The sequence below is a fragment of the Glycine max genome, chromosome 9 (assembly GCF_000004515.6).
Source record: "Glycine max cultivar Williams 82 chromosome 9, Glycine_max_v4.0, whole genome shotgun sequence".
NCBI classification, from domain to species: domain Eukaryota; kingdom Viridiplantae; phylum Streptophyta; class Magnoliopsida; order Fabales; family Fabaceae; genus Glycine; species Glycine max.
Window position 1 is genome coordinate 3438464 of NC_038245.2, and position 20726 is coordinate 3459189.

At 32.2% G+C, this 20726-nt stretch overlaps 1 protein-coding gene across 2 annotated transcripts; it reads right to left on the bottom strand.

Annotated features, from left to right (window-relative positions):
- Positions 1 to 313: 313 nt before the first annotated feature.
- On the bottom strand, positions 314 to 13140 carry LOC100782187 (phospholipase D zeta 1). 2 transcript variants are annotated; one of them, XM_003534784.4, is made up of 20 exons: positions 12635 to 13140; positions 11910 to 12011; positions 11634 to 11758; positions 11399 to 11540; positions 10349 to 10519; positions 10047 to 10220; positions 9359 to 9601; positions 9079 to 9195; positions 7858 to 7997; positions 7579 to 7728; positions 6246 to 6402; positions 5614 to 6147; positions 5133 to 5243; positions 4679 to 4825; positions 4388 to 4585; positions 4212 to 4313; positions 3269 to 3400; positions 3123 to 3188; positions 907 to 968; positions 314 to 810 (listed from the first exon to the last, which is right to left on the bottom strand). In XM_003534784.4, exons 1-20 carry the CDS (start codon positions 12893 to 12895, stop codon positions 564 to 566), a joined length of 3381 nt encoding a protein of 1126 aa, XP_003534832.1. In that variant the 5' UTR covers positions 12896 to 13140; the 3' UTR covers positions 314 to 563. The 2 variants fall into 2 exon arrangements, with proteins under 2 accessions (XP_003534832.1, XP_006586913.1); XM_006586850.3 differs by having other exon boundaries at positions 11634 to 11733; positions 12635 to 12665.
- Positions 13141 to 20726: the final 7586 nt, after the last annotated feature.

Consider the following 20726-nt stretch of genomic DNA (forward strand, 5'->3'; position numbering starts at 1 on the left):
TGAAGAGGAAAAATTGATATATTTTTTTTTTACTTGAGACAAGGGCTAATTCAATAATGGGGGAAAAAGCAAGTAATGCAAATGAAATGATGCAGCATTTTAAAAGCAAATCGATAGAAAGCCGAAATTTGAGGCAGTCTGATTTGTAGTTAAAACTTAAAAGTAGTTCTGAAACCTCTGTAATAGCTCCTGAAACTAACAGTGTATACACTAAAATTTTAAACTGTAAATCTTTGAAACTCACCTAGGATATAGTGGGGGGAAAAACAAGAACGAAGAAAGAAAAATATCTGACAATAAATATCAGCGCATATTATTGAACAGATTTTTCTTTTTCTATAAAAATTAAACTGATGTTCTTTTTACAGTGAGCAGTTACAGATACATTCTTTACAAGAATATGGTGATTATACCCTGTCTCCCCCCACCCCCACCCCACTTTTCTTTTTCTCACTTGCAGAATTGTAATAAAAAGGAATTCTGCAAGTATTAAACTACAAATTCCCTGTAAAAATTGAAAAAGAAAAAACCCAAGACGTGTTATATACTTGGAGACATCATACTCAATGGAAAACTTGAGTAGCGTAGTATTCGCTTTCATTAAAAGCAGGTCTTAGACTTTCCTGACACATGAATTCCAAGGGAAAGGAAACGAGATGACCCTTCACTGATGCTAATCTCTCCAAGGGATCGGTGTTTGTAATGCCTCCGTCATAATAGGATTCTAATTTTTCTGGGGCTATTCCTAAATCAATGGTCGTGTGACCAATTCTTTCTTTCCAGAAAGCCACACTTTGTCTGAAAGCAAGTCTGCAGAAACATTAGGTTTAAATTAGATGTTAGGGCAAGACAATGGAGAAGTTTCTTCAAAAGATGTAAGATGGGCAATAATTGTTACTAACATACCTGGTGTGTATCAGATCATTAGGTACGCAAGAAAAGACATCCTGGTAAATTGTAGTATTTGTCTGTAAAACGTATCCAAGGACAATAATCAGTATTATTCAGAAACATCATAAGATCTAAAGAGGGTATTCAATCACCTAGAAAATATTAGGAAACATAAACAGAAAGAATAGATGGTCTATCCGAATCATTTACATCACAAACCGCTTAAAACTTAGAACATACAATCATAAATCTCTTGCACAACTAAATAGTAATGCAATCTAAATAAGTCCCAAGGGGATTGGGCTAAAGAGTAATCTGAAAAATGTCATACTCCTGAAGCAAGCATTGCACTCTAAAAGGACTTTGGAAGACAACAGATAACAGTAAAATTCTCATGCCATTTAAGTTCAAGCACATACTATCGACCTGTGTTTTTTTAGCAGATCACAGATGTCATTTCCAGTCGTCTTTTATTCCCCACACCAACAATTGGCTGTGTTAGATATTTTGGAAAATCCTTTTTCTGGTAGAGAATTAGGTACATGGATCAGTGTCATAAAATTAAATCCTCGGCAAGTTCATTTAGATCTTAAGTCTGTCTTTTTAATGATTTCGACAATAATTTTTCTCAATTTCCCTTGACTTTTAACTTCAAAGGGCTATCCTCCATTTGGTCTAACTCTCCTTACAACTTACAAGGGCTTCTATCAGTCTTCGGATGCAGAGAAACAACTTAAGGGAGATTCTACCATACTTTCTTCAGTCAGTGCTTCCTCTATTTTTACTATAAGCATTATTTCTTGATCCTGTCATGTCTTGTATGTCCACAAGCCACTAACCCATAACAGCATCCTCATCTCTTCAACACTGACCTTATGCTCTTGAGGACATTTTACCACCCAACATTTAATGCAAGATAACATTTTGAATCTCAGTGGAAATTTTTTTTCTGTGGACTCTGACATTTCTCCATTTTATCTCAACTACCTTGAATTACAACTCCGTCAATATCTTCATTTGCTAGTATGATACATTCAAAATACTCAAACTAGTAACTTATGGAATAGTATGATCTTCAATTTTAAAGTCAAAGCTAGTTGTCAATGCGCGCCTTGCTAAACTTACTTTTCAAATGCTCCATTCTACTTCTATTTAATCAGTATTCAGTAACAATGTGCTTCCAAAGCTTTTCTCAACAACACTAGTTTACATTTATTTCCCTCCCTTGACTTTCCCATTAGGATTATACATCTGCAGAAAGCATGCTTGTTGAATTGGCTCTTTGATATGCTTAGCCAGCACATCCAAAACTAAGGTAAAAAGATAAGTAGACAAAGTAGACCTCCGGAGTGATCTAGGTAATTTTAAGTCACCCCGACACTAGCTGTAACCCTATCATACAAACACTTTTGTTCTACTTCCTTGCACTAATGAACACATACCTTTTGCCAATAAATCAGTAATTTAACATTTTCTAAAGCAATTTATGAAAATACAAATTAGAAGACTAGATGATATCCTCCTAAAATAACAAAAAGGTTTTAGAAAAAGGTTAAATTGCAAACTACCCATGCTAATGTTAACCTTAGGTTTTTCCTGAATTGCTTCCTCAGGTTTTAATTTTTTGTGGTTTACTCATTCGAACTTTTAACATTTGGCAATATACATTTTTTTCTTTGTTTACATTATTATTTTTTCCCAAACATATCATTGTATTTATTTCATATTTACCTAACCAAATACTTTCTAGCATTAAGAAATTCGAAGTGAAGTTGTACGAGACTGTTATAATTTTAGAAAGAGTTTTCAGTTACTAGAAGTGTAAAGTTGAAGTGAGAAAATTGCCAAAGCAAAAACATCGGGGGCAATTTGCCAAAAGTTGAAGTAGGTAATTTATTACTTGGCCAAAATAACAAAAATGAAAAGAAAAGAAGCCTAAAAAAAACACATACAAATTGAAAAGGCAAATCTATATCACAGCTACAATCAACTTTGGTCTTCAATCCTGAACTTAATGGAAGGGCAATGATATAATTAAAAGGGCAAAGGCCACTTTTAAAAGATAATTATTTATACAAAAAATACTTTTAGAAGAATGAATTTTACGAATCAAAATGTTCATGTAATAGTAATTTTATAAGAATATATCACTTAAAAGTTAAAACACCATTTATTCATATAAAAACAGGTCAAAATAGCAATGAATATTAGCATTCTATTTTCTTAATTACCTTTGCTGTTGCCATCCAAATATCCCTGTAAGTAGATTCAACGACTGGGTCCATTATTTGATTGACCTGAGGAAAAGATATTAAATTAGCCATTACAAATCAGGCACATGAAACAACTACTCACCAAAGAATGAAAAGTCACTAACCTCTCCTATAGGGAGACCCAAGTGTTCAGACCATAATGACAATCGGAGGGTCAAGGAAAACTTTCCTGCTTTCCAAGGCTTTCCATCCATATAAGAACCAATAAACTCTCTGTCTTCTAAAACTATACCAATCTGAAATCCATATGTGAGACAATTAAAAGAACAGAAAGGGGTACAGTAATTATGCATTAAAAAATTACTTTAAAAAGTTAAATATAAGTTTTAAAACTACAGCAAATAGTAATCAACAGATCAATCTATGCATTCAATACACGATTTAAAAATGAGAAAAAAGGTGTTGGCAATAAGATGTACCTGTCAGTTGCAATTATTCTCTTATTAGTTACATATTTTATTTTAAGGTGTTCCCCCAAAATTTGTGAACATCACATTTATGTCAAACTGATGATATGAAGAAGGAACTTCGAAGTTTATCAACACCGAGGATTAAATTTGCAGTCTACACTCAAATTTTCCAATAAAATATATAGACGAGAAAAGCTAACTATATCAGTTGGATTAGGAAATAGTACATTCATGTATCATATGATAAATGCACTTAGTGTTCAAGGGAATTTGTAATTAGGATGTTGCACTCAATTAATATAAATCAAGGAAAATAGTATCCACTAAGTCTATTAAGAGTCTACATACATGAATGCTATGTATAATCTCTAATTCTCTATGTACACACGCACACTCTTGAACAAGAAAGCATTCCCATTCTCAATTCTCTGTAAAACATTGCATTCTATCTTTCTCCTCTCCCCCTCTAAATTCAACAATATCAACTAACTTGTTTCTATGACGTAAAAATTAGCATTGATGAAAATTAATTCAATGAGGGTTCATAAAATGAGAGACAGAGAACGTAGTATAAGTTAATTTAAACCCCTAATCAACCTCATGCAGCATATGAGGGGAAAAGGGTATGGAACTGTACCTCAGAATCTCTGGAGCCAAGTAAGCTCCTATCATTAATATTAGCAGATCCAATCAAAGTAATACAATCATCAACAATCATGATTTTACTGTGAACATACACCTGCAAAAAGTGCATATCATTAAGCTGACTGAAACTAACTCTGTATATGACTGTAGACAGATGCAAAAGAATACCTGGCTGGTTGCCACAGGGCCACCATTAGAGAGTCTACCATAAGACCTTAGGCCATAAAAAGAGATGTAGTCATGTATTTTAGAACCAAGAAGTTCATAAAGATTATGCATGATAGAATTCTGCCCTCGGCAAATGGTTCGATACTGCCAATGCATTATGGCTCTCACAGATGCTGCACCACTATCATCAAGACCGCCCTAGATAACTAAGAAATCAGTCTAACATTCATGCAAAAGCAATATTTACAGTGTTGAAACAGAAAAAAATAAAAGAATAAAATTAATCAGAACCTGGAAGCCAGGCAGGAGAGGTATGACAACTATAACCCTGAAAGATTTTTTGTCATTGTAAGCTCGCATAATCCGTCGATATAAAGCTTCTAACACACGATTCCGTATCATCTCATCTCCAGAAAGACCTGAGATAAAAAATTGATTCTGGAATATACTCCCAAGGATGAAATGGAACAGTCAGAGAAAGGTCCAGAACAGATTAAGGATGTGATAAGTATCATTTTAGTTTACAATAATGCCATTTTAGTTAATATAGACAATAATTACATGGTAACTCAGGTAATAAGTATCCATGTTCTTTCATACTTATTTTCAATCTATTGGCGGGCTTTCTAGATGGATTTATTATTATAACAAGGTAAAACCACTTTTGGTATAATCATCTGCAAAACCATCAATCTTCAAAAAATTGTAATTCAACGGAGATACAAGGAGGAAGTTTATTTAATACCTCAATGTAGATGAAGTATTCAGCTTTCTCAATAAGAGAGCAATAAGCATTGTGGATGCTCTCTTCGGTTTGACTTGTTCCAGCAGACCATTGACTCACACTCCTAATAACCTATCAATAGGTTATTTTAATGAGAGAAAATACAACAACCAATGTTGAAAAATTGACAGCATAAAAGTGACAAGAACAAAAGAAATAAGACAATGTAATGTGCATCGTCGTAAAATTTAATAATTCCAGCGAGATAAAATATCATTGACTTCACATGGATATTAGTCTTTATGTTGTAAAAAAATGGATAAAAGCCAAGGGTTACCAAAAAAATATCAGGCTTCTCTCAATAACTAGTATTTAACAACAAAAATAACATTATTACATTTTAACGAGCCTTTGATGAGATAAACATATAAAAGGTATAGGACAGACAAAATTGTACAAGTCAATGACAGTTATATTTAAGTAGGTCATGAGAACAACGCACTTGGCAACGGCAGGAAGCAAGAGGACCAACTTGTCCTGATTCTTCAGCAAAACCTCCTTGGTCACCCCGTTCTTGCGTTTCCCACCATTGTGGCTTTGTACTTTGTAAATCAAAATGAGCCACTCTATCCAGAGACATTTTCTCAAGACCATGCTCAGAATCTAGATCATCTACAAAGCCCTTCATTGGTGTATCTGGACCAACTGCTACAATTTTGGCCTTCCGGAACGAGAACGGAAGACCACTGCTGATCCTTCTTGGCTTGTCAAGGTGATGTGAAAAGGAGATTACCCCATTCAATTTTTGGTCTCCTTCATGAGTATCCAACCCATCAGGCTCCTGAGGCAAAAGTAGAGGAATATCTTGGTCTTGGGAAGATGAGGAAAATGAATCTTCTCTCTTGAGAACTCTATGATTGTCAGTGTTCCTACTTTCAATCTGTATCTCTCTGCTTCTTCCCAAGTAATGTGGAATAACCATATGATGCTGAGGCATAAGTAATGGAATTGCTTGCTCATATGGAGCTTTGTTCCTCTGACGTTAATAAAAAAAATATTATTTCCTATTTAGGGAATATAGGAATAGGACCAGAATGCTCCAAGACTTCAATGCAATTGCAAAATAAGACTAACCTTGGCATAATTCCATCGCTGAACAAAGTGCCTAGCAATGTCACGGCAAGGTGGTCCCCAAAGGGCACAATGAACATCATGCCAAGGCATACGAGGATATTTTTCACGTTCTAATTCATCTTTCATTGTATCTTCCCATGAATTTGGTTCAGATTCTCTGTCAAAATTGAAAATGAATCTATTACTATCGTTGAACAGGAAAGAGCTAGTCTATGATCAATTAATAATGAATGACATATCTTAACACATTCAAAGTGCAAGCTTACCAATTGTTTTCTTTGGAATTTCATAGATATTTATTGTAGCATATCATATCAATATGTAAAATGTTAGAACCAATCTTAGGAACTAATATACCTGTATAATTAGGATCAAATCATTGTAATTAATACTAGCACTAATGTATATAGAAATCATATGTCGACTGTCTACATACACTATTTTACCCCTAATCAGATTGTTCTTGGGATTCTTAAGTGTTTTCCATGTCAAATATTGCCTCTGCTAGAATAAAACTGAAAAGTTAATTAAATAAAGCATTGAGGTGAATTTGAATTCATATGGGAAATGCACTATATGAAACGTCAACAATATTATTTCTGCACCTAAACACATACATATAAACAACTACCACTTTTGGGGGGAAATCATATCAACCACCCGTCTCTTTCTCTCTTTTTGACCAAAAAATTGCTTGGTGTAAAGATAAGCATAAGACTTTAGGTGTAGAGGAAACATTTTCCATGAGACATACATGTTCAATTTTAATAACTGAAATCTGAAGAATTATAAATTTTTGAGAATTACTTATCTAAAAACATGTCTAAATAAAAATTATAAAACATGATTGGAAAGAAACAACTTAATTCAAAAATAATTTTTCTTTCTGGTTTGTTTTTTCTCCTTAACAATGCATGGTTGGAGGGGATGAGAAGGAGGGGAGGAGAAATGAGGGGCCAAAATCCATCCCTCCCAATTGTGCCTCCCTAACCAATATAGGAGGGATATGGAGAGGAGGGGAAATGATTTATAAGTTTTGGACTGTGGTAGACTAAATTGTCCTAAGATTTTATTTTCCATCCTCTCCCCTAGTAAACCAAACAAGGGGACCCTCTTCTCCCCTCCTTTGAACCAAAAAATGCATAATATAAGCAAACATTTTCCTCTACTCTTTAACAACAGATTTTGAGCTACTACTGTCACATATACACACTTCTATTATTTCTCCAAATAATAGAAGTGTGTATAATAGTCTTTTAACAATTTCATAGCATGACCAAACAAACTCTTACAAAGCTTCTTAGTGATTTTATTTTCTATCCCCAAAACTTACCTTGGGTTATAATAGTCTTTTCCAGGCCAGGTTAGAGGAGGGAAATCTCCCACTTTATGCTCAGATGTGTCATAACGACCAAAGCACAAATCAAGTCCTCCAATAAAGCAAATATGGTTATCAATAATGACTAGTTTTTCATGATGCGACCTGTGTATAATAATCACAAACAAATAATAAACTACAAAAGTGCAGTATAATTGATGTTGTTTGATAAAAAAAACATAAGTTTGTTATAAAACCATAAGACTAAACGCCAAGTTTTGGGTAATTGCATACCACAGGTAAACACCAGTAGAAAAGTGGTCAGGATAGCGTAATACCCTCACATTCTCATGAATGCTAAGAAGCTTTTTCTTGCTATAAACACTGTTGATTTTCAAAGCAAGAGCCACCTCTTTGTAGAGAAGAATGTAAATCTGCATTAAAAATCCATGTAAATCTTGACAATGGAAATAAAGCAATTGGAACATGCATTATCCCAGTGGCATACATCATAGCTGAGTACCTTTGTAACTACTTGATTATTGTAAGGACTGTACTGATCAGCAATTAAGTAATAAAATAATTCAATTAATCTACTTCCTCCATTATGGTATCAAAAACATTTATAGAAAACTACAGGTCTATGTAGTATGTACCTTCAACCAGCACCATTCATAAATCAACAAACAATAACGCAAATTTTGGACCCACTTGTTCTATCAAGAAAGGGGAGATCAATAACAGAATTTTGTTGATCCATCTTCACATATGTCAAGTTTGTACTATGCAATGCAATTCAAAGATTCCAACAAACCATCATCCCTCCCTACCTAATTACACAAAATCCGTGGATTTTGGCTAGCATATACAAAGCAAAAGCATGGACACTGTGACACAGCAAACTTTTAGACAAGTTTCAATACATAGCTTAAATGGATTTGACACCTTTCTTGAAGCGCCTATACTTCATGCACTTTGCAATGACTCAAAATTTAGAAAAGAAAAAAAATGTTGAAACAAAGTGTGCATACAGAAAACTGGGAGAAGCAAAATGCACCAAAAATTTAACTTTGTTGTACCTAAAATGAAATTTAGGCCAATGTCCAAGGATGAAGACAAAATATTCACTTTGAAAGATTACAAGGGGCAGTCAGTCAATGTTCAAATCCTCATGCCACACACACATGCACAAACATATCTACAGGTCTACATCCATTTGCTTCAGCCAAACCAAGGGTTCTCAAGTCAGGTCACATACTGGGCAAGACCCAAACTAAACACAATACACTTTGCAATGAAAAACAAATTCAGGAACAGAGAACAAGTAGTCGTCTAGTGAAAGACACAACATTAATACAGTAGAAAGCAAATGTGGATAAGATGACTGAAAGCCATCATCATACTAAAATCCTTGGAATGATTGTAATTATCTCTTTAAACAACTCAAACACAAGTAATTAAAAAAATGTCTCTTAAAAAGGCAAAGCATGGGTGAGAGCTCATAGTAAAGGTTACCTGAACCCCTTGCTTAGCTTTTGCTTCCAGCAAATTATCAAGCCTTGACGAAGCATGAGTGTGGAAAGGTCGCCGTAGATACAGTTCTGGGCACAGCCACCACCCACAGATAAATATCTGCATGAATCTCTCAATCATTGAACAGAAACTTGAAAACAACCATTATTCTCTATCTATCTATCTACTATCTATCTATCTATCTATCTATCTATCTATCTATAGGTGTGCATGTATGTATGTCATGAGTGGGCTTGAATGTTATGACACTGGAAAAACAAACCTCTGATTTTGCAGCCTCAATTGAAAAAGCAATGGCCTCAAATGCTGCTCGCCCATCAATGAACCACTGGGCTTGACTTCCGTCTTCAACTAGGCCTCTTGGAGGAGCAAATGAACCATAACGGTGAGGATGACACCAGCCTTCAGGAGGCCTGAGTCCAGCATCGTTAATTGCAGCAACCCAATCTTTAACTTTACTACTACTTTTCACTCTAATTCTGATGCTCCGGATTCCACAAGTCACCTATAATACTCGGTTAATTTTTAAGATTTAAAAAGGCGTCTTTCTCTGTATAGTATCACCATACATCTAATAACAACCACAAATGGCTAGTAATTACATAAGACTAAAACTCAATTCAGTCCTTGAAAGAATTTTGGAACATCAATTTGGTCTTCAAAAGATTATTTACATCAACTTGTTCCTCAAAAGAAAGCTTTTAAATTCCCAAAGTTACTAGTTATTGGGATCAAATTGATATCATTGACCAAATATTACCATTTGAGGATCAATTTGATGTCACTGATCTTTCGAAGACCCAATTGATGTTCTGAAAAATTTTGAAGGACCAAATTGGGGATTTACTCAAGATATGATGTAAAACAAACAGAAAGACCATATGAATTGGCATTATTTTAAAGCACATGACTATGAAGCAACAATGGAGATAAAAGAGCACCCATCTCACCTTGAATGAATGACGTAAAGGATTTCGTTCCTTCATTTCACTCGCCAGCGATAGTCGACCATCCCCATTCCCATCTGAGGCAGGCAGTACATCAAAAACAATGATGTCTAGAGGCTGTGTATCGAAAGGATCTGCCAGCAATGCCAAGAATCCAGGTTTCAGTACAGCCCATACCTGCACATATAAAGACAGGAAATTTATAATATAGTTTAACAAAATATAATAAAAGTTACCAAAAAAGAATTAAACAATACCAAGATAAGTGAAGCATATTAACCAACTTCGAAAGCAGAATTCTATACCTTTTGCCAGTTGTCATTACAGCAACTAAAACAGTCAGACAAACAACACTTCCTGGAATCATCATCCTTCTGGATTTTGGGTAGATGCTTCACCATCACGTATTCTTCCTTCAGCTTAGGACCATATTCAGGTGAAAAAGATAACTTCGATACCTCCAAGAACTTGCAAACCTAGAACATAAAATTTCTTATTGTAAAAACAAGCGTTTAGTGATCATAAAATAAAAGACCACACAGTTTCAACTAGAAATCAAATAGAGAAGATTAAATATCCAACAAAACAGCTAATAAAGAAACATAAATAGGCATGCATGGACTTCAACTGAAAATAAAATATGTTTTATAAGTTCCGAGGTCCATATCATATAACATTTACTAAATACGGTAGTAAAAAAAATGGCAACAATTTGTTAAAATTCAAGCCGAACAGAACCAATAGGCAGCCCAGTGCACAAGCTCCCACCATTGTGGGGTCTTGAAAGATCTTATACATGTAACCTTAACCCTAAGAGTGGAGAGCCTATTTCCAGACTAGAACCAGAACAAGAATCATGTCAGCCTTACTTGAAACAGATTCATGATGTTAGCCTTCCCTGCCAAATCTAGTAATCAGACACATGGATTTCACATGCAAAGGTGCAGTGTCTTGGCAAACTTACATGATTGATATTTATCAATAACACTAATATCCCAGAGCGAGTTTTGGTGCAATAGTAAAGTTACTAGCTTGCAATCTAGTACTAATTGATTCTACTCATGAGGGGTTTGGATGTGTACATTTGACCCACACCACCCCCACAATGGTGGGATCATCATGCATCTGGCTTCCTTTCAATGAAACTAATATCCAAAATCAAGTTATTCCATTGCCAGAGTAGTAAGGAAACACAACTAATTCTACTTTTACTTAATAAATAACCCTACCCATAACATCAAACTATAACATTCTATGTATATCTGAAATGTCTGACATATGAACTGGCAATGAATCGATGACTGTTTTCCATAACATGATAAACATATTTTCAAAAGCTCATGCACAAAGCATACCTCACGAGAGTTCACAATACTGATATTTCCCAAAAAGTGATTCAGATATCCTTGCATTGCTCTCTTTGCCCTGTCTGCAATAGAATGCTGTCTTCCCAAGGCTGGCCGTATAATTGGCAGAGCAGCACTAGATGGAACATCTCTGCACAAAAAATCAACTTATAGGATATTAAGACCACAGAGTAACATGTTTCAATCATAGAGTGCTCCACAGGAGTTTCACATTGGGGATCACCTGTCCTTGGCACTTTCATGAGTTTCTTCAGTATGCAACGGGACAGTCTCATCATCACCTTCGTCGTCATCTTGCGCCATAGCAGTGTGTTCTCCAATTCCTAGATTTTGAAGCCATTCTTTAACCTTTAATATAATGTTTCAGTGAACATTACATCAAAATCCAAACTTAGCTAGATAGAAATGATATCACCAAAAAATAATACAATAAATGCGCACAAAATCCATTCATATATAAGGCAATCAACCGAAAATCAATGTAAACAACATTGCTCACCTGCTCTTGTTTCTCGTGGATTTCCTCAATAAAAGCACGTTTCTTTAGCGCGAAATGCAAAATAAATACTTGATGGGCTTTCTTTGTTAGCTCCCACTTGAACTGGAATGCAAAGGAGACATATAAGTACCCTCCTGTAGGAAGGAAGGCTAAAAGAAATAAATACTCAACAACCAATGTTGTTCTTCCATCCAACCATTCACAGCCACAGGCCAACAGCGAAACAGACAAGGCCAATACAGGTATTATAAATATACTATGGATTGTTCACCTCCGTTTATTTTTTGTCTTCTATAGAAGAATTCTTACACACACTTTCAACTCTAACAACTAAAAAGCTGGTGAAGGCCAAAAGCAAATTCGCAAAAGCAGAAACTTTTGTTCGGGGAAACTGAAAATTAAAAGGAAAAGACAAAAGCTAACTAAGTTGAAGTCTTTTGGAGAATACAAACAAACTGCAGAACCGTTGTTGCATCATGCAGCTCTGGTTCAAAGTAAACCTTCTACGATGAATTCGCCAAATACATACGTAAGTACGTATAAATATATGCACATATAAAAACGCAGTGTATGAAGAAGCAATCGGATTCAAATATAGGATCATTAGGATCCAATTTCCCTCGCTTTTGGTTAACAGAATCGGCTTCAGTGCTTGCGATCAGAGAAATTTCTCTTTTTTTTTTGTTGAGAATTCCAAATTTACGAAGAGAGAGATTGCACGTTACCTGTTTGTACTGAACCTGAATTGTGTAAGAGAGTTGCATAGGGCTGATGTCGCTGGCGTCGGGCCGAGAGACGGAGACGATGGCGGCTTTGGGCAATTCCTCGAAAATCCGATTGGCCTCGGCGCCGCTGTGCCGGAACGACGGGACCGAGGAAATCTCCTCGGCCGCCGCGGCCGGCGGCGACGGCGGCGGAGACGATTTCATTTGGACGTAGCGAGAGCTGCCGCCGCCGGCGGAGGACATTAACTGCTCCGTCGCCATTGGAATTGAATCGTCGGCGGCGGCGATAGAGAACGATGCGGGAATCGAATTGCGACAAGGAAGTGATGATGCAACGACGTCGTTGGTGGTTTAAGATCCAAAATCAAAATTCAGAGAGAGAGAGAAAGAGAGAAGAGAACGCTAGTTTTCGTGAGAAGAGGAAAATAATACGGAACAAGAGTTGAACTGTGAACAAGGCCAAACGAGTGCGGAAGTTTGATTTCTTCTTCACTCGCCCTTCTTTGTTTCTAGTCCTTACCATTTTCCTTTTTAAGAAAATTATTTATATAACAAATTTAAATACTAATCATAAAAAAATAATTAAAATACACTATTATTTAAAATAAAATTACGGTCGTATAAATATCTAATGTAATCTATATTATTATTATAAAAATAAGAATTAAATATGTTTAACATCTATAACATATATCTAATTTTTGTTTTGACATGATAATTTTTTTTAAGTCTTTAATATATTAAAAGTTTTGTTTAAACACCTATGATAAGTTAAGTGATATCACCTCAATGGTTCTTTTAATACATTTTAATCATTAGATTGATATTACATCATCATTTAACTAATAACATGAACTTGAAACAAAATTTTTAATATATAAAAGATTTTAAACAACAAAAAAAATCATCAGGAACTCAAAATAAAAATATGGCATATATCATGGATTTAAAAGTAAAAATGGTGTTGCTTTACAAGTCCAAGGAGTTTTAAACTTGAGTTGATTGTAGTGATTCGAATAATGAAAAATCTCTTGATATCGTAAATTAATCTTATCTTCTTAATTGGCAATTTTTTAGATAACTGGTCATAGATTGAGGTTTCAAGAGATATTTATATTGTATTTGGTTGATTAGAGGGGGAGTAAAATAGAGAAGAATTTATGTGAGTCTCATGTCTCTTATATTTTATTTTAATATAAATATTTTTTTTTTATTTTCATCATTATTTTTATCCTCTCAACCAAATCCAACATTGGAAGAGTCCAAAGGATTTGTTGCAATATTGTAAGGTTTCATTGCATTTATATGAGTAATAATGATTTATTTAACGAGAGAATCTGTTTTCGATTCTCATCATGTATAAAATTCTCCAAAGGCAACAATAATCACAAACCACGAATAAAATTAGTTTTTGATCCAACAGATTAGAAGATAAGACACTTGTGGTCTCCTACCCAAGACCAGAAACCAAACATTAGAAATTGAGTTTGGTATTTGACAATAAGTCGATTTAGGATCATGAGAGAGTTTAAGATGCACATAGTCCAACCTAAAAATGAGATATACATAACGCTACAATCTCAAGTTAAAGACAAATGAGACTTATAAACTAATAAATACGAAAGGCATACCCAAAATTGAATCGAATAAAGACTTAAAAATGAAAATAAATAAATAAGATATAGATGTAGGAACTCTTAAGTTATTAGTATTATATTTTTTAAAATAAGATTGAACGATGATTTGCATAATAAAATTACACTAAATATGATTTAAGTTATTAAGGTTCTAATTCAATAATTATATCAAAACCATCCAAAAGATTGTATCTATGTTTCCATAAAAGATAATGTAGTAATTTTTTTTTTAATTATGGTGATTTAGATGGCGAGTATTATTTTTATGTTGTTTCGATGCAATCTATAAGATGTTTAGAAAACGTGTTTGTTTTATAGGAGTACTAATATATTTTAACTGTAGAATACTGTAGTTATTTGATTTTAGCGTTCACTGATTTGAATGGTAGGTAGTTGATAGGTCAGAAGATGGCTAAAATGGATTTCTTTGTGAAATGAATGTTGCAAATTGGACCTCTTGCCTCTATGATGGCGCATTAATTAGGATTAAGTACGTTATTTTATTTGCTTTGTTGTCGTCGTCGTGGTGTTGAATTTATTGATGAATGGTGGAGCATTTGACCAAAACACGAATACTTTACTTGAACAAAATATTCGCCGATCATGTGCCATTTATCATCAACAGTTGCCATACACTTGGCGCAAATTTAATGTAGTTGTATGGACAAGGCATTGAAGAAAAAAAATATTACTGCATTAAATTTACTAGCAAGATTTTGGTGCTATTTCATAAATACAATTTTTTGTGTAATTTTTAATGAAAACACAAGTGTACTAGTTCATCAATGAAATATAATACTCCTAGTATTTCATCTAATCTAGATAAATAACAGATTTTATAAATAAAAATAAATAAATAAATAGCAGTAATATTTTTTTTACAAGAAAATAATAGTAAGACAATGTTCCAAAAACATTTCAGTTAATTTTTTATTAACTAAAAAACTCATTTAATTATTTGGTAAGCAATTTTTTTTTTAATTTTTCAATGGCTTCTAATATTTTTTAACATTATTTGAAGTAACATTTTGTGAAACGTTTAATTTTATCTTCTAACTTTTTATATTTTTTTTTCACTTTTATCTCTTATATATTTATTCATTTTTCTTATTACACTTTTTAAATAAGTTGTAATTTTATACTTTTCAACTACTTCAATAATTAATTTTATCAAACACTTATAATTTAATAAATTAATTTTTTAAATTCTAATTAATTTTCAGCTAATTTACATAATGACTTTAAATACAATATTCCGTCTGTTCCATAAAACTAGTAATAGTCATGTATAAGAAAAAAATTATTTTAAAAAAATATTATTTTAATTTTTTAACTAACATTAATTAATAATATTTTTTTCATTTTATCTCTAATAATATTAATGATAGGTGCTATAAAAATAGAAATTAAATTAATGATAATAGAATTAATTTTATAAAATCATTATTTTTTTCGTTTATTTATTAAAAAAAGTATACTTGTATAAAATAAGGTAGAAGGATAATTATAAGGAAAGAGATGGAGCAATGATACTTTAAATCAACGGCATTTGTTTGTGATGAAGTAATTTTTCCCTCTTTGGTTGCACACGTACTTTCCCATTCTCCATGCGTTCATCAGCCAGACAAGAAAACAGTCCTATTAAATTGATCTCGATGGATCCAAACTCCAAAGATAACCTTTCTTCATGATGGATCATTACATTCTTTTCACAAAATGTCTGAGAAATTAATACCTAAGTTTTATATTGACTAACAATACAAGCATATCAAAATATTTAAGTGAGGAGTAATCCTCATTTTTAAACTAATTTTTTAGGTTAAGTTAGACTTTTTACATTATACATTATAAAAGACATCATCAATCGTTTAATGATATGAAATAAACTCAAGAATTCGAGATTGTCTTCCTGAAAGTTAAAACACAAAATACAACATGTCCAGTATCTTTATTTTTTTTTTTTAAAAAATGTTATTTAATTAGCCAATAATATTAGCACAAGTTAGAATAAAAACTTTTCTTAATATGCAGCAGTTGTGATTATATAAATAGTACTAATTAACTCTATAGATGATTCTCTGCACAATATTTTAAATCAATGACATGTCTTCGTGGCAAGTAAATTGCCCTATTTGCACATGTACTTTTTCCCTTCTAGATACGTTCATCAACCTGACAAGAAAGCAATACTAATAAATTGATGTTCATGGATCCATACCATAAAGAAGAAAAGAATATCTTTCTTATTACCAAAAAAACAAAAAACAAAAACAGAACCCTTTTCAGTTTTCACAAATTGTGTGGCCATCATCAATCGTTTTATGCTATATCGTTATGTGCAACAAACTGAGGAATTCGAGCTTTCGTTTGTAAATTTTAAAATTATGATGAGTAAATATTCTTATTTTGTTTTAGTTCGTTGTTTTTATTTTGTAGTTCTTTTATTCTTATTAGTCTGAAATATATAACTTTAAATCTAAGTCACTAATTAATTTCATTAATTTAGTACTAACTCGCTATAATAATATTGTTAATTACGTGATAGCACTGTCTACTATACTGTGTTGACTGATATTTTAGGAGACGCGAAAGGTAATACTAATATAGTTGGTTTTCCTGTAGATAAAAGTATAAACGTATACTATAATGAGAAAGTTACACATCTTATTTAAAATATACCAGATTTGGCAGGCGGAGATATATATGTTGAAGGGGTACATCTCCAAAATCAAAGAGGATACCTGAGTTAAAAAAAAAAAGTTAAGAAGAGATTTTTTAAAAGTCTCCTGGTAGAAAAGTGATTGAATAAAAATGATTAATGTATTGAAGTTAAAATTCAATCATTTGAATATTATTGGAATTTGAGCGTTTATAAAAATAATTATTGATCAAATTTTATTTACTTTCCAATCAAATTCCAAACTAATCACTAGTCAGTATCATTTTCCTTATTAACTAGAGCTTAAAAAAAAAAAAAGTCTACAATTGTTATTTAAGAGATACTTTCACCATAACATTTAGCTATTAAGTGAAGAGAGATATGTAAACTAACTTTAGAAGAATTAAACTACCCGTGTGTAAAAGATACATTATGCCCTTAAAAAAATACTCAATATAATAAGTTACATAATTTATGAAGTGTTTATATTAAGTAATTTATAATTGAGTCCTAGCTATTATTATTTAGTTTGAATTGAAGTTTAATTCTTGTGTAACTCCATCAAATTCTTGTTTGAATGAGTTTGTCAAGGAAATTTGGCAAACAATCCTAGCTAGAAACTTAGACATTTAGGCAATTGAGAAACGAAATAAGATGGGTTGAAGGTTTGATTATTAGCCATGAGTGTGCAGTGTGAGAGTGGAATTATAATTCCTTTGTCATCGTTGGAAACAAGGCGAATGTGTTTAATGTTGATATGCGAAGATGATGCTCAATACTTGAATAAAAGAAAAAGAAAAGTTTGTAAGAAAACAACTTTTTACCATTATTTATGGACCAGGTTTTAGTAATGCTCTTGGTACCACGGAACTGTGCTTTACATATATTGTACAGCTACAAATCAAAGTACTTTTTTTCATATAGCTACATGCATGCAATGGAAAGTGTGAGCACCTACCTGACTTTTAGTAAGTATCCGGTGTCTTAAAACTCCATCTAGAGGGAAAAGAGTTATCCATAAGAAAAAATCTCTATGAAAAATTTAGCATTATCGGATGTCCAAAAAATATTTTTTTTCTTATAATAATATTGGTATGAAGTTTCACTGAATGGAATGATTAATTTTCTTCCATGGAAGGACATGAGCATACACAAAATAAGTATTTTATTTCTTACATATTTAAACTAGAATTTGAACCATTTGATTAAATGATATAAATCATTATCATTTGTATCATTTGTTGTTAATAAATATAATTTTATGTTTTCTTAAATGATGTTTTTTATTTTTCAAACAAAAAATAAACACAATACTTTTTCATTAAGGAAGGAAAGCAAAACGACCACTCTAATCTAGATATCCCTATACTCTCAGGACATCTTTCAAAACAAAATACTACTATATCAAATTGAAGTGTTTAGACAGCAAGCATATTGTTACTCCTCCCTAAACTCTTTTTCAATAGTATTTTATATAGATAAGTCATAAATAAATGTCCTTCGATACTGTACTAAGTCACAATCCCCTTGAAATTGTCATTAACTACTGTTCTTCCGTTGGTGGAGATGGGCTGACCCAAATGTCTATTAAAAAGCCCACACAGGACTACAAGGATAAAAGGGCCTCTTGGAAATAGTTGATGCGGCGGCCCAACATGGTAGTAAGTGAAATCTAATTATTCAAAATAGAATATCGAGCAGTAAGAATCACATCCCCTTGCTTAAAATAAATAAAAAATAAAAAAAAATCACATCCCCCAAAATTTTAAAAGTGCCTCACTGTTTATGCTTAATTGCACTTTTTATTTTTGACTTTTTAATTTCTGGCGAATCTTATCTTTAAAAATTTAACTTTGCATATTTTATTCTATTTTTTTTAAGGAATTTATGATTTTATCTTGTGTCATTTGTCTCTTAATAAGAGTAAAAGTTGGAGCTAAAATTTTCCAAAAAGTAAAAATGTTAGGTCCAAAAATTTTCAAAAAAAAAGTTGAAGAAAAAAGTTACAATTAATTAGAACAAGTTTTTTAAAAATTAGGGGATAAAATAAGTTAAATTAATTTGTTGTGGATAACATTTGTCAAAAATTAAATAATCAAGAATAAAAAATACAATTAAGTTTGGTACTTAAAAAAGAGTACCAATAGCATCAAAATATGCTGTATTTTTTTCCACCTATACCATTTTGCTTAGGAGTATGAAAGAAACCCAATTGATGTATGATACCATGAGAGGTCAAAATTGATTTATTAGAGAAGTATTCTTTGACATTATTATTCACAAAACACAAAAATTGATCCTTTATTAATTTGGGTATTGATTCCATAGCAAAAATTCTACAAGACATTCAACAATTCATAATGATCTTTCATTAAAGTATCCAAGTACAATGAGAAAAACAATTAATGAAATAAACATAATAGTGGTAATGACAATAATAATATGATGATGGTAGTGACATGTATTGTGATGTTGGCATTAACAATCATTATGATGGAGACGGTAACAATTAATCATGATAGTGATTTATCTAACTGTCATAGCGATGATGATGATTATCAGAGTGGACATGACAAGAGTGACAAAAATAATCATGATGATAATAATAGTAATAATAGTGATGAGTTAATAATAATCTTAAAAGATAAGTGACATGATAATCAAGATCTTTTAGAGATTTAATCATCTTGTGAGGTTTTAATAAATTCTTAAATTAATATCTTAATATCTAACTCTTCCATTTTAATTTAACATTAGAAATTGTCATTCTTACTTAAGAAATTATTATTATTATTATTATGAATTCTATCTTATCTATAGTTTAATTTGTTTTTCTATTCGAGTACATGGAATACAAATTATGCTAACCCAACATGATAAGAAAGGTAATAATATAAAGTGTGCAATTTTATATTATTTGGTACATTAAATAACCGATTAAAAGGACGAAATAATTGATCTTATCATATATTATATATTTTGACTACCAAATATGTCCTTATATTTACTAATTCTTATTAAAATATTAACTAATTCTTCAAAAGGAGGATTTTTTTTTGCCGAGTCTTCAAATGGAGGTGATAATAATTAAGTAAATCCGTTTTCGAAATAACAAATTCTCAATTGAAAGTCATAATATTACATATAAAATATAATTTATACTTGAAAGCATAATTTATACTTGAAATCCGTCATAATTTATACTTGAAAGCATAATTCATTTCGCCTGCCGCTAATATGTAGTGCATATTTTTATTTATTTTTTGTCTTTATTTTCTTCTCTTTTGCTTAAAGCATTGAATGACACGGGAATCTATTGCGTTTGAAAACGATCGTTAGAAAAACTTAAGTCGTTTTATATAGTGTCACTATATGATATCTAATATACTAGATATTGGGTCCCATTAATGTTCGGGGGATGACGAAAGTTAGGGTTTGGTTCATGCACCTTCTAAGTATCCTTTTTTTCTGTTTTTCAACCAAAATTATTGAATTGTATTTGTCAGTCGATCGTTAGTGTGTCTCGCATCGTCAAAGCTTTACGCATTGATCCGCAACAGTTCAAAAAGATGTGCCTTTGAAAATGTTAATGAATGTAGTACTTTTATTTCGCCTCCATGGTAGAATGCATGAGAGTGGATCATCAACCCACGTCGCCTTCCCCTAAAGAATCAGGTAGACATAAGGTTAGGTTTAATTATCCGTACGTATGCTCATACCTGTACAATTTTTACTTTTGTTCTTAAACTTTAGAAATTACTTATTTTAGTTCCTATATATAATTACATTGTTTAAC